Genomic DNA, 13636 nt, shown 5'->3' with positions numbered 1-13636 from the left:
GGAGGACGAGGGGGGTTAGTAATGGAGTGACTGGGTAAGGGATGCAAAGAGTAATTACAATATGTGGATGATGAACATGCTAATAATATTGATTTGATTATCACATACTGCACACAAATACTGATAGTCAACTCTATACTCCATAAATATGTATAATCAAAAATAAATAAGTAAATTTTTTAGGAAAAAAAATTCACTTGGTAGGCCCTCTCTGCTCATGCTTTCCCTTCATTTCCACCAGGAGGATCAGGAGTTTCTCCTGCGATGGTTACAGCCATCGTCTCCTTTTGCTCCTCCCTGTTGTTGTCCATTGTGGCCTCTTAGCATGTCACATACACAACTTAGCCTACCCGTCCATCTAGTTAAATGTGGTGTAGAAAGATATTGGAAAATTCATTTCAAACAAGTAAATTGCAGAACCATAGTTTCCTTTATTGAATACAAAGATATTTCAACAGGCTTATGCTTCTAAACCCTTAGGCTGTTAATAAAGGTTTTTATAATCTGCTCTGGAAGTTTCATCACAGTTACTGCTAATACACGTTTGGCCTTCTCTCTAGCAGTAAGAGATCCTATCCCACATGCTTATGGCTTTACCCTGGCCTCTTGGCTTCACACACTGGGCAGCTTGCTGGTGGCATCCAGGCCCTAAGGCAGGGTTCACAATATTTATGTGGTTGCAGTGAGACACCAACACTTTTAGCAGTGAATTGTAATGCATGGAAAAACTCAAAACACTGTAAACAATATAATTACATTGAAAGTGGTAATGATAGAGGAGTCCTGACTACTGAATGACAGTGTCTCACAGAACTTATAAAATAGTCCGACGTCACAGTCTATCAGTTTGGTAACCTTTCAACACTGTCATGAGACCTGAGTAGAGCTATTTACTGCCCTGACTACCTTCCATTAGACAGTGAGGCAGAATTCTCACTCTTTCAACAAATATTTGGCCTTTCATTTCTATGCACTTGATGCTACTTCCTTAATTCTTATTTCTACAATAAGTTGCTCCTGTCTCTGTATTGTATTATGCAATATATCTGGCTAAACGTTCTCTTGGATAGTCATTACTACAATATTATATATGCTAAATTATATTTTTAAAATATTTGTGGATCAAATTTGATAATACACTTGTGAAGAGATTGTAACACAGTGGTCAGAACTGCTGGCCTGGGAAACATTCACCTTTCTTACTTGGCTACAGATGTAACAACCATTTGTATGAGGCAGAAGGGCCAATGGGTACAGCCGTGTAAATACCTTGCACCTCTTTAACATGAATTTCTTCCACTGACTTGCTTTTTTCTGAAAGAGTAATTACTCCGAGTGGTTGCTCTCATGCTTAACTCTTTTTTTTTCTTACCTGACTCCTTTGTTTGTTGAATATGATCCCACCTAAATAAAGTTCTATATCTTGTTTCCATTAGTTTCTCCAAATAATATCCCTTTCTATAACCCTATGTCCACCATGGGTCATTATTTTTGGTAAATTTCACAATAGTTGCTTGCCAATTATTCATGACATTAGTATGTCTAAACTCATACTTGCATTTGAAAGGGAGCAGAGTTTGCAGTATAACTAATTCACTCCATAAATTGTGGAGGCAAGAATGTTTCAGGGTACATTCTGCATATGATATTATGGTATCACCACAATGCAAGTCATTTTGCAACTACGGGAAAAAGTAACTTCAAACACCCCTACAAGATCCATTTTATTCTTATTATACATGTTCAGAATTAAGTTTTACCCTGTAATTCCTTTTACCTATTCACACAATCTATTGTTTTGCTTCTTATCTACCTTTAAGGGGTTAGCTTATTCTATTTGAAAAGAATATCTCTATGTTCTATCTCCTCCAGTACATGTAGATATTGTCCCAGAAGAATGGGTGGTCCCATAACATTTCTTCTTTTAGAAGTATAAAAATGTTATTCACAAGGAAGAGAGATATGTCACTGAAGTAGGAAACAGACATTTAGTGGATGATATATAATACAGCAGCTGTAATTTCATCTTCAGTTTTACTCTTAGAAGCTGCTCAGGCTGTGTTGTCTGGTAATGATGGTGATAGCTGTCTCTGGCAAAATGGCAGCCCACATTTTCTGACATACCACAGATCATTAAAATATTTTCATATATAAATATTTAAGAAGATGGAATTACAACAGAACAACTAATGTAAAACTTAAAATAAAAAAAGTACCCTTAGAAAATTCCAAATTCTGACCTCATAGTGGAACAGAGAGCAATTTTATTAACACACAGACACATATACAGTCATATGCACACACATATAAAAACAGTTTCAATTCCATTTAATATATCTACTTGCCAAAGGCATAAGGAAGTCAGAGAGAATATGGAAAAAGTTGAATTCTGGGTTTACCGAGAGTGTGATCACCTGAAAGCTTTTTGCTAATATTTCTTAAGGGAGGATCCACTGGCATTATGGATGGGCTCATTCTTCATAGGGAGCGACTGTCCCCCACTCTACAAAGCATTTAACATCCATCTGCTGACAGTCAGTAGAGCCCTTCAGCCATTAAAATAGGCCCCCCTACTTTCCCAAACACCTCCTAGGAGGTACCTGAGAACCACTATGAAGATATCAAACAAATAGGGTTTTCTCTTAAAAGAGCATTTTAATCAATTTTCATGTTATTTTCCCAGAACAATTTTAGTTCCTTACTTCTGAACTGTTATGGGTTTTTATTGCCTTGCATGTGGCTCTTTGCTCCTTTCTTTTTGTCTCCTGGGTCTCTGCATATCTCTGGCGTCGTCTCTAGCACTCCAACCCTCTCTTTCCATGTGACACTCAACACTTGGTTACAGCCCCAACAACAAACTGTAACGCAATATAATTAATCTAGTGTTCAGATTTTTGTTCTTTTCAGGCTTTCAACTCATGTGATGAAGCTCATCCTCATTAGGGAGAGAAATCTGCTTTACTCAGCTGATCAATTAAAATGTTTATCTCATCCAAAAGCACTGCCACAGAAACACCCAGAATAATGTTTGACCAAATATCTAGGTACACTGTGGCCCAGTCAATTTGACACATAAAATTAACCATCACAATACTCAATCTACAGCAATAGAATAGTTCAAGAACAGAGAAAAGGATAGTGTTAGAAAGTTAAGCATGTAACAATTACCTAATTTAATTTGGCTTACAAAAACCAGAATTTGGTGTTTTCTTTTTTGTATTCTTAGAGGCACCATAGTCCATCTGAATAGAACACAGGTGAAACTGAATTTGGACCCAGACTCCTATCTGGATTCAATCCTTTGTGATGTTCAGCAATAATTTTATACAGGAAGATAACCTGTCCAAATTTTAGTGGGATAAGCTGTTAAAGAACACACTAAAAAAGGTTAAGTATACTTTTTAAAAGTATTTAGATAGAGTTTAGGGCATCTAGGCTAGAGCTACACTGCCTGGGTTCAAATCCCAGCTCTACTTCTTACCAACTATATGACCTCGGGCAGTCACTAAACCACTCTGTGCTTCAGTTTCCTTATCTATAAAATGGGGGAAATAGGACAAAATTATTATCACAAAGCAGTAAAAATAGATATTAGTACATAGCAAGTTCTGCATAACTTTTTGCTAATTTTTTTTATTTTAGACTCTTATACTAATGTGTTCTTTTTTCCCAAAGTACTTAACTACTTGCTGATCTTTCACTAGAGATTGGGTATAGGGGTAAAGTTTATGGTAGAATTTTGAAGAGGGACAGATAATAAAGAACACTTGTTTCCTTATTTATATCTATCCCTGCATTCAAATGTGAGCTCATGAAAGCAGTGACTTGCATGTCTTACGTTAATGTAACTATAACAATACCCAACAGAGAGTACATGCCCAACATTTGTGGAAAGAATTCATTCTTTTTTGCAACATATAAATGTGTGTACATATATATATTCACATACATATAGAGAGCATGCATCTACTCTGAGACAGTCACTGTACTTCTGATCATGGCAGAAACAATGGTGAACAAATATTCATATAATTTGTAGTTTTGTGATATTAAACTGATATCCACATACATTAGTATGTAATATAACCTTTGACATATTCTCATCAACTTTATAGTCTGATAAAGGAAAGAGATTCTACACTTAAATTTATTAACATATTAATTATATTAATTCATAATTAGAAGTATTAGGAAGACGCCATGAGAGAAGGGAAACTAATATTAAACAGAGGTTTTCTTTACATCGACATGTGATATTGAGCATGGTGTGACAAATGTACCATTCTTTTTATATCTAGGCTTCAATTAAATCTTATTTTTAATGAAAAAAAATTCGCAGCATGTATCGCTTTCTGAAATTGCCTTGTTTGTTTGTTCATTTACTATTTCTCCGTAACCAACTAAAATATAAGCATCAGGAAGGGCTACCAACACTAGCTGAATGTTGCTAGGTGCAATCTCTGGCTATGTAGATGACGACAACTTAGATTTTTCTAGAAATTGAAGAACTCCGTTGACTTAATGAGTAGAAAACAGAATAAAATAAAACACAGTAAGCATATTCATACCTTGTCTGAGAGGATGTTAGAGTTCAATCTGTTTAAAGAGAACATTTAATGAATATTGTTTCCTACATTGATTTTAAAAGCCATATCCTAAGTGGGAAAGAAAAAAATTTATAATATGGAAGATTCATATGTTATATAGGTATTTTTTTTTAATAAGAAAAGACTAGGTGTTAAAAAAATTCACTCATAAAGTGATTGAAATATTAAAATATTTTCGTGGAAAAGGTTAAAAATGATGATGATAGTACTAAAAACTTTGCTAAAGCTTTACAAACTCCAAAGGCCTTTTATGTAATACAATTTGAAGTTTACAACTGTTACTTCATGAAGCAGATTCAGAGAGAAATATTAAGTATAGTTATTTTCTTTTCTCCTTCCCTCTCTAACAATTCCTATCATATCAGATATAGAATGAGTGCTTGATAAATATTTGGGAATGGTTATGATAATCATATAATGATGAGGTTAACCTTCTATTCAGGGGCACTGTTTGGACATAAGGTTGCAGTGTCAAGGAAAGAACCAATTAGAAGATCAGAGGTGAGGACATGACTCACTCAATGAATATTTATTATTAAATTTACATCACTCTGGCTCCTTTTGTCCTGATACAAAATCCATTTCCTTTATCTTCTGCTCTTATAGTCTGTGCTAAAATTGGAAAGAATTATTACGGAATTCACGAGCTGAGACCATGAAAGTAATAGGTTCTTCTTATTTATGGGTAGCCATCAATTGGAGGCCATGTGATAGCTTCACAGTTCATTAACTCTCCAACTTGTGAGCCTCGGTTTGCCATAATGTAAACTAAGTAGAAATTCCTCAGAGGGTAGTGGAGAGCATAAAATGAAGGGGTGTGAATAAAGCTTCTAACCCAACTGAGCACATAATAGGCCCTCAACAAATTTTCAACTCCAAGCGTACCCGCTCCCACAGTGCTATTGTAATTGTGCTTTAGGCTTGTTTAGCAACGCGGTCCAATGCTGCAGTAATGAACCAGATTGCTTGGATAATTGGCATTCTCCCCTCCAAATGTAAGATTGATAGGTTCAATATAAGGCTATGCAGCTACCCTTTCTTGTAATAGAGAGTTCTCATTAAGGAAATGGATTAATTGGCTTACTGATGTTTTACTGAGAGCCTGATTTGAATAAGTAGACTGGGCAGTACTGAGAAAAGAAAATTAAACACTAATAAAGGGAGAAGTATGCTTGTTTAGGCTGAAATCTATGCCACAGGCTCAAATCAAGGATCTGAGTCAAAGATTTGTCAGTGTAAATGGATATTAATGTCCAAATGATAAAAATGCTCTGATTTTTTTTTTCCTGACAATTAGTTCAGTTTCTCTCCAAGACACTCATACCAGTTGTAGGCTGGATGTTATCTCCTCCTCTAGAAGATTTTCATGAGGGATTCTGAACCATGTGTCAGGAAATATGTGTTTGAAATAGAACCAGCTTCACTCTTGTTTGCACAAACAGCTAATAAAACGTATTTGGAACAAACTAAATTAGAGTAAAATATTCATCACAATTATAACCAAAGTATCACAGAGCCTCATTAGAAAATTTTATCTTAATCACTTTCATCTCCCAATGAATCACTGTTCCATCTTTACAGTATTTGGAAAGAATTATTATTATGACTAATTTTTAAGGGAGAAACATATAAATATGCACGTGTGAATACATATACACACACACATTCCTAAATCCAAAAGTTGATTCTCCGTCCTGTTTTTGTTGACATGCCAGTGGCAGTTGACACAGTTGATTAACTCCTTATCTGTGAAAATCTTTTTTTTTTTTGCTTGGTTTTCAGGTCAATAGATTTCTTCATTCTCTTCCTACCTCAAAGGCTGTTCATTCTTGGTCTTTTCTACAGGCACCCCCAGCACCTCAACTTCTAAACTTTGGAATATCTAGTAGGCATTTCAAATTTATTATGTGCAAAACCAAACTACTAATCTTTCTCAACAAATCATTTTTTCATATAGTCTTCCTCATCTCAATAGATGGCAATTAATTCCTTCCATTGTTTCTACCAACATCCTTGGAGATATCAGTAACTATGCACCTTCTTTTACACTTCACTGCCAAGGAATCAGTAAATTCTTTTGACTGTTGTAAAATACTGGCACATTTTAAATCTTATCACTTCTAACTGTCTTTGCTGCTGTCATCCTATTCTAAGCTACTATAATTTTATCATCTATCATCTGGGTTACTGGAGTAGTCTCCAGTCATGTCTCATCCCTCCTGCCCTTTACCTATACAGTCTGTTGTCAAGACAGTTGAGATCCTGTTCAGTTTAAATAAGAACATGTCATGCCCCTCCTCAGAATTCTCTAATGGCATTCTCCCAAATCCCAAATCTTCACCATTGCCTATAAGGCCCTACAGATTCTGGCCTTAGTTACGTTTTTGACCCCATCTGTTACTATTCTCTTTCTCTCTCATTTACTCTGCTTCAGTGACATTGGCCAACTTGCTCTTTTTCAGACATGCACATCACACCTCAGCGCCTTAGCACTTGCTGTACTGGTTTTTAAGTTGGAATACTTCCCCCCAGATATCTGCATGGCTTTCTCCTTCATAGCTTTTGGGATGACATCAAAAGATCTTTTTCTCAGTGAGTACTTTGCTGACTATTCATTTGAAAATTGCACACTGCCACCCCTCCTACCACACACCACTCTACACAAGGTGGTTCTTCCTATTTCTTCTTGGACTTAAACACTAATGCCCATTGGACACATTGTATTTCTTATTTGTTTATAGTTTTTTTTTCCCATTGTGGCATGAGTTTTGGTCTGTTTTATATTTCAAGTGTTTAGAACAATGCCTGGCACTAATAGGTATTCAATACACATTTGTTGAATCAATCAATAAGTTGATTTGATAAACTAAAATTAGAGAGACTACTGGTTTTCTGGCTCACATGAGAGTTGATTAACTTATTTAAAACAACCCCAAAAATTAGGCTTCATCTGGTGCCATCTATTTTCCTTTAATACTATATTTTTAGGGGTAAAATAGTTATAATCTTTACTTTTTCACATCCATATATATCACAAGGAAGGTGTTGCTGCATAAGGAGAGATTAAAAAAATCATATTGCTCAGGCTCAGAGATATGATATTTGATGAATATTCCTGTTTTGTTTCTTTGTTTTTAATATACAGGTCTGTAGGTAATCAGAGAGAGGCCTTTATATAGATTTAAAATAGAAATGTACATAACCGATCTGCATTGGATTATATTAAGTAACTTCTATTCTCAAGCATCAAGAAAGAATGAAATTCAAAGTCAATTAATAGAAAAGAATTTCCAAGAACCATATTTTCCCAATGAAATTTAATTTATTTGCCTTCGCATACTTTTCTTCTGAAAGGATAACGCCATTGTATTTAATTCATGAGGTCCACTCTCTAAAGCAATGGTATCATTACAGATTGCTTTATCACCATTTGTGATTAATTTTGCACACTCTGAAATTGCATTTGCTTTTGACCAGTAGGCATGTAAGAGACAACTCTAGACTATTCTGTTCTACACAAGTGCAATGGTATCATTACAGATTGCTTTATCACCATTTGTGATTAATTTTGCACACTCTGAAATGCATTTGCTTTTGACCAGTAGGCATGTAAGTGACTACTCTAGACTATTCTGTTCTACACAAGTTAATGGTTTGAAAGAAGTCAGAAAAAATAAAAGAACTCAAGTTTAGAAGGTTTCTGAGAAATTAAAATTCTAAAAATTATAAACACTTAAGGCTCCAAGAGGCTTTAAAGACCATTTAGTCACAATACACAGGATTGTGACCCCTGATAGGATACTGGAGACCGCCAGCATCTGAAGCAAATATATCAAAGATAATGAACTATCTGTTTAGGACAAGATACTGTTTCAACTTTAAAAAAAAATATTGAATGATGTATAAATGATCTCTACTGGAGAAGAACTGTAAGCACATGTATGTTATTTCCCTCTATTACTTTCTTGAGTTGCCTTATTACCTGTGGGTATTTAATTAAATTTAATATAATGAGCATGAAAATCACCACATTATAAACCAATAGGTAATCAAAACCACATTGTTGATTGTCCTCATATACCATGGCTACATTCCCAGCAGCTATGGCATCTGGTACAAAGTAGACCAGAGAAGAGATATTATACATTTTTCTGAAATATACATTTGCTGCGGTTGTATTTGCCACCCCAGCTGTTTTCCATATACTGTGAGATGAAGACCGCAGGAATCAGGCTTAAACTGTAGACTGAGGGGCTTTCCCTGGGTCTAAAGAATATTTTCCCCAAAGGGAAGATAAATAGATATTCAAATAAATATTGCAAAATAAATCTCATTTAGGAATAAAATTATGACATCTCCTCAAAAGGCTAATATTTTTCTCTGCCTGGGATAATGAAATAGAGTTTCTCAGGATTCAGCTATGGCTAGGACAAACTACCCTCTAGAGTTTATCAAAAGAGTCATTATTCTTAAAGTAATGTTTTAAGAATAAATTATTTTTAAAATACTGATTATACAATTGAGAGAAATTATGAAGTAAAGTAATAAACAGACCTTGGAATAAGAAGGATAAACAATATCAATATTATAAGAAATGTATATATTCCTTTTTTAGGAGAAGATAGTATTTCTGATGTAAAACAACCTGAATCATGGACATAATATATTGTGCCTATTCAAAAAATTAGAATCATAGAACATGCACTATATTTGCATTACAAAACATTTGCTTTGTTCAACTTAAGAGCTAATTTCACTTGCAGTGATATAAATTTATAATGCAATAATCTAAATTGAAAAAAACACTCAAGAACTATTCAGATATTTCACACATCTTGCTTTTTCCCAGTGATGATTGCTCTTTTCTCCCCCTGTCCCCCCATGATTGTGAAACAGAGTAAGGCCAGGCCTATGAACCAAACTGACTCCATTTTCTCTTCAGAGGACACTATGTTACTTTTCCGCTCCTCAGTCATGAGACCTCTCAGGGCAAATAATTACCCCTTGGGCTGCCCTGACAAAACAGACTGAGATAAGAGAGGAAACAAATACTTACTGAGTTGCAAAGCCCCTCCCCAAGGCTTGTTTACTATAATTATAAAAGTTACAGATTAACCATAAGACCCCTTTAGGAATTCTCACCTGCCCACAAAGCATCAAGGTGGCTGCTACAATGACCCTCCTGGGGTGACAATGATGAACACTACTGCCATTTTGGACCTACTGAGCATGCACCCATGATGCAACCAGGAAGAACAGAACAGACCACCTCCAGTGATGCTGGCCTGTACCCCTTAACTCCTTTCCCTATAAAAGACCCCGAAAAGCTCCCCTCGGGGGGCTGGCCTTACTGTTGCTACTCCCTTATGCATAAGTCTATCTCCTCTTTTAATAAAGCGTTGCTTGCTTTACTATTTGGGTATATTGTTCATTTCTATGGCTTTGAAATCCTAGAGCCTAATTTAATCACTGCAAAAATTGGAATGCTTTGTGCACTGTAGAAGCCTCTAGCTGCAAGAGGCAAGTGGCCACTGGGACTATTTTGCTCCCATGTCTCTGCTGCTGGTAGGTCTCTCCTGTTCTCTTTACCTTCCTCTGATTTTCTGAGCCCTCTTCTGTTTGGTTGGGTTGTATCCACTTCTGTATAGGTGCACCGTGGAGGGCTCCTGGCTATGCTCTGTTTTTCTGATTTAAATCTAGTTGATACTTTACTTCTTTATGCTGAAAACAGTGGGGAGAACTGTTTTTATCAATTACTGTTAATGGAATAGGTTGCCCCCCTCCCCCCATCAGGACTAGGCTAAACTGGATCCCACTGCTCCTCTTTTTTCTTTGTTTGTTTGCTTGGTTGGACATTTAGTTAAGTACTGGTAATCCGAATAAACCTTCCAATCCTTGCATCAACTTTTGGACTTTCAGGCCATTTGTTTAAGGCGAGAGGGCAAGCCGAGCCTGACCTGTCTGTAGCAATTGTACTGCTGTGGGAACCAGCTGTATATTGTCCTGACCCTTGTTGCTTCTGTTTCCTCCTGTGTGGAGGCACAGCAATGAATAAGAATCAAGGAAAATTTTTTAAGATTATATCCTGTGTGTATGTAAAGAGAGAGTATACAGACACTGTTAGCTATTCTAGGAACTTTATGAAAATATGAATCATTTATTACATAGCAACACATTGAGAAAACAGCAGCTGTTACATCTGTGAATAGTTCTTACTGAGAATTACAAAAGGAGTTTGTGCATGACTGTTAAACCAAACTAACACCATTTCAAGGAGAAAGAGATTATTTTAAGCAGTCTCACACACTGGGCTTAGTGGCCAGGGGGAATGTCTTTCCTAATGGTCATTTTACTGAGGTACAGCCTAAGGACGGATTTTCTAATTAATATCTTACATTTAATAAAATAAATTTGAAAAATCACTATTACAGTTTCTCCAGTTTGAATTCAGCTGTCTCGTATTTCCTGCATTAAGCATATAACCCGTGTTAAAATGTGTAAAGAAATACTTAAAAATTGTTTTCTCAGAGTAACAGAGTAGGTAGAAATACCACAAACACGTGGATTTTTAAAAACCTACCATTAAGGTGCACATGAGTACTTTTGGGCTCTACAAACACATTTTGGTATATATATTTTACTAAAAGAATTCATATTAAATGTTCAGGTTTTTCACAAAATAGGTACATCGTCCTTCCAAAGGATAACATGTATTCTATGAAAATATCAATAACAAGATTAGATATTCTGGCCCCAGAAGTCAGAGCTTACATGTGCTCTGCCTTTTTCCCACAACTGCACATTCCAGTCCTTGCACCCGGATGCATCCTTCATATTTTCCTATTAAACTATTTCTATTTGAAATCTTATTTATGATTTAACTTCTGCTTCACACAAACTCCACTGATTTCAATTGTTCCAGTTATGACTTCCATTTCAGCAGTTTTAAAAGTTATGTAGGTGTTTTGGACATTTTTATGTTTATTTTAGCATCTGCTGGTACACTAGCTATCCCTTTATTTGTTGTGAACAAGTTCAGCACCAAGGAGACTTTCTTTTGCCTGAGGTACTTTGTTCATTCAGTACATTGCTACCAAGGGGCTTCAGCCTTAAGTAGTCAACGATTTAGAAAGAGAGAGTATTGCACATTTTCTCCTTTTACAAAGAAATATTATTTTTCCATTGAATGCAAATGTGATTATAGTTAGGAGTTGAGTCCATGTGCTTCCGCACAAGATCCCATAACTGTTATTTTCCAGACAAGTCTTCTAACTCCCACCAGAGATGACTTTATACTACTCCATTAGACATTGTTTCATCTAAATACAACATGCTAGGACAAAACATAAATTTACTTCTTACATAACCGCTTTGAGGGAAAAAAAGTCATATATTTGTTTCCACGAAAACTCACTTTTAAAAAATCAAAATAATTATCAAAAATATTTAAAATCACAGTGTAAATAAATACATTTCCCAATTTAATTTAAGTCTTTTCATGCATGTGGAGACAGCCTTTTCTCCTCTTGGCTTCAATGCTTACAATTGTAGTTTGTTTCATATACTGTAAGTTTCTATAGAGTTACAGATATACTTTGTGTATTATCAGAATTGAAAATATGAAGATGAATGATGAAATATAATATGTTAAACATATTCAATTTTAAGGAAAATAGAGATATGCAGTAGTTTGAAAAATCAATAAATAGAAAATAGTGGGCTTAGATGTGAAATCCAGCCCTGCCAGATAAGCAGGTAACCCCAGGCAAATAACATTGTCTTTGAAGTTTAATTTCTTGATAGGTAAAATGGAAGTAAAAAAAATACCTAATTTAAACAGATTAGTATAATAATGTGAAAGGGCCTTGCCTGTCCGACATAAAAGGCTAGTTTGTCTTCTCTTTCTTTTTTTTTACTTGATGTCAAATCTACATGGAACAAAAGGAATGGGGTTAAACTGGATGAATTTTAAGATGCCTTTCAGGTGATATTCCTTTCAGGAACAAGGCCACCAATCTCAAGGATCTTCAATCTGTAGACTTAATACAAACGTCAACTGATAGTTGCATAGTAAGTATCTACAATTAGGAAAAGTCAAAACAACCTCCATTCTGATCCTGGCTATTTTCGTAGCTGTGTATTTCTGTATGTATGTTCCTTAGGACCTGCCTCAAGCCTATGGTATTTATAATTCCACTATTCAAAAATCATTCATTTAAGTCATTCACAATATTTATGCTACTAGCCAGCAAATGAAATAAACAGTATTCTCATGCTCAGTAATTGGTTACTGGCTACTGAATTTATAAAATGGACAATAACAAACGTGAAATGAAACTGCTTACTTCTCTCATATTCACAGTAGATATTACCTTTTTCCTTCCCTTGCCATTTGCAATAAAGTTGCAAGAAAAAACTTTATCAAGTGGTCCTTGCCATGTAAATGCCTAATGTTGCTAGGACAGATATTTTACAAATTAGAAAAGTGGCCAACATAGAGATTCTATGCCTAAGAAAATAAATTGTAATAAGAAAAATATAAAAATAAAATCACAAAATAGTGTTAGATATTTGGATAAATGGTGGGTAAATGTGGTATATGATATTTTAATGTATTGGCCTGAATCTAGTTATTAAAGGATATGAGAAATAGTTGTTTGTGGATGATTTGGAAAGAGTCTCAAGAAGATTAAGTGTGGGTATTGAAATTAAAATACTGGAATATTTGCCAAGATCAAAACCACTTGTACTGTAATAATGAACAGTTTTAAATGTCTCCTTTACTAATGGTAAGTTCCTGGAAGCAACTAGATTTTTTTTTTTTTTTTTGGCTTAATGTTTCTTCATTCTGAATTTTACTTTTCCATATTCACTTCTCTTTTTTTATTTTTTTTTTCCTTTTTGTCTTTTTTCGTGTCCGGCAACGGATCGCAACCCTCAGTGTCACGCCCGTACCGAACCGGGACTGGCAACCGGATCGCAACCCTCGGTGTTGCTCCCACACCTCGCTCAGCCAGTGAGCGGGAACC

General features: G+C 35.3%; 1 protein-coding gene across 1 annotated transcript in view; it reads right to left on the bottom strand.

Moving 5' to 3' along the window:
• Nucleotides 1–215: 215 nt before the first annotated feature.
• Nucleotides 216–13636, bottom strand: part of LOC103595765 (B-cell scaffold protein with ankyrin repeats-like) — a 168324-nt gene continuing 154903 nt past the window's right edge. The window contains exons 8-9 of the mRNA XM_008579230.1: nt 3482–3535; nt 216–319 (exon numbers count right to left, since the gene is read on the bottom strand). Of these exons, the coding sequence (XP_008577452.1) occupies nt 216–319; nt 3482–3535 (158 nt within the window). The remainder of the gene's footprint in view (nt 320–3481; nt 3536–13636) is intronic.

Source organism: Galeopterus variegatus, unplaced genomic scaffold, assembly GCF_000696425.1.
Source record: "Galeopterus variegatus unplaced genomic scaffold, G_variegatus-3.0.2 Scaffold1839, whole genome shotgun sequence".
NCBI lineage: Eukaryota > Metazoa > Chordata > Mammalia > Dermoptera > Cynocephalidae > Galeopterus > Galeopterus variegatus.
The sequence above is the reverse complement of the archived record's forward strand: the minus strand, read 5'-3'. Positions and strand labels throughout refer to the sequence as shown.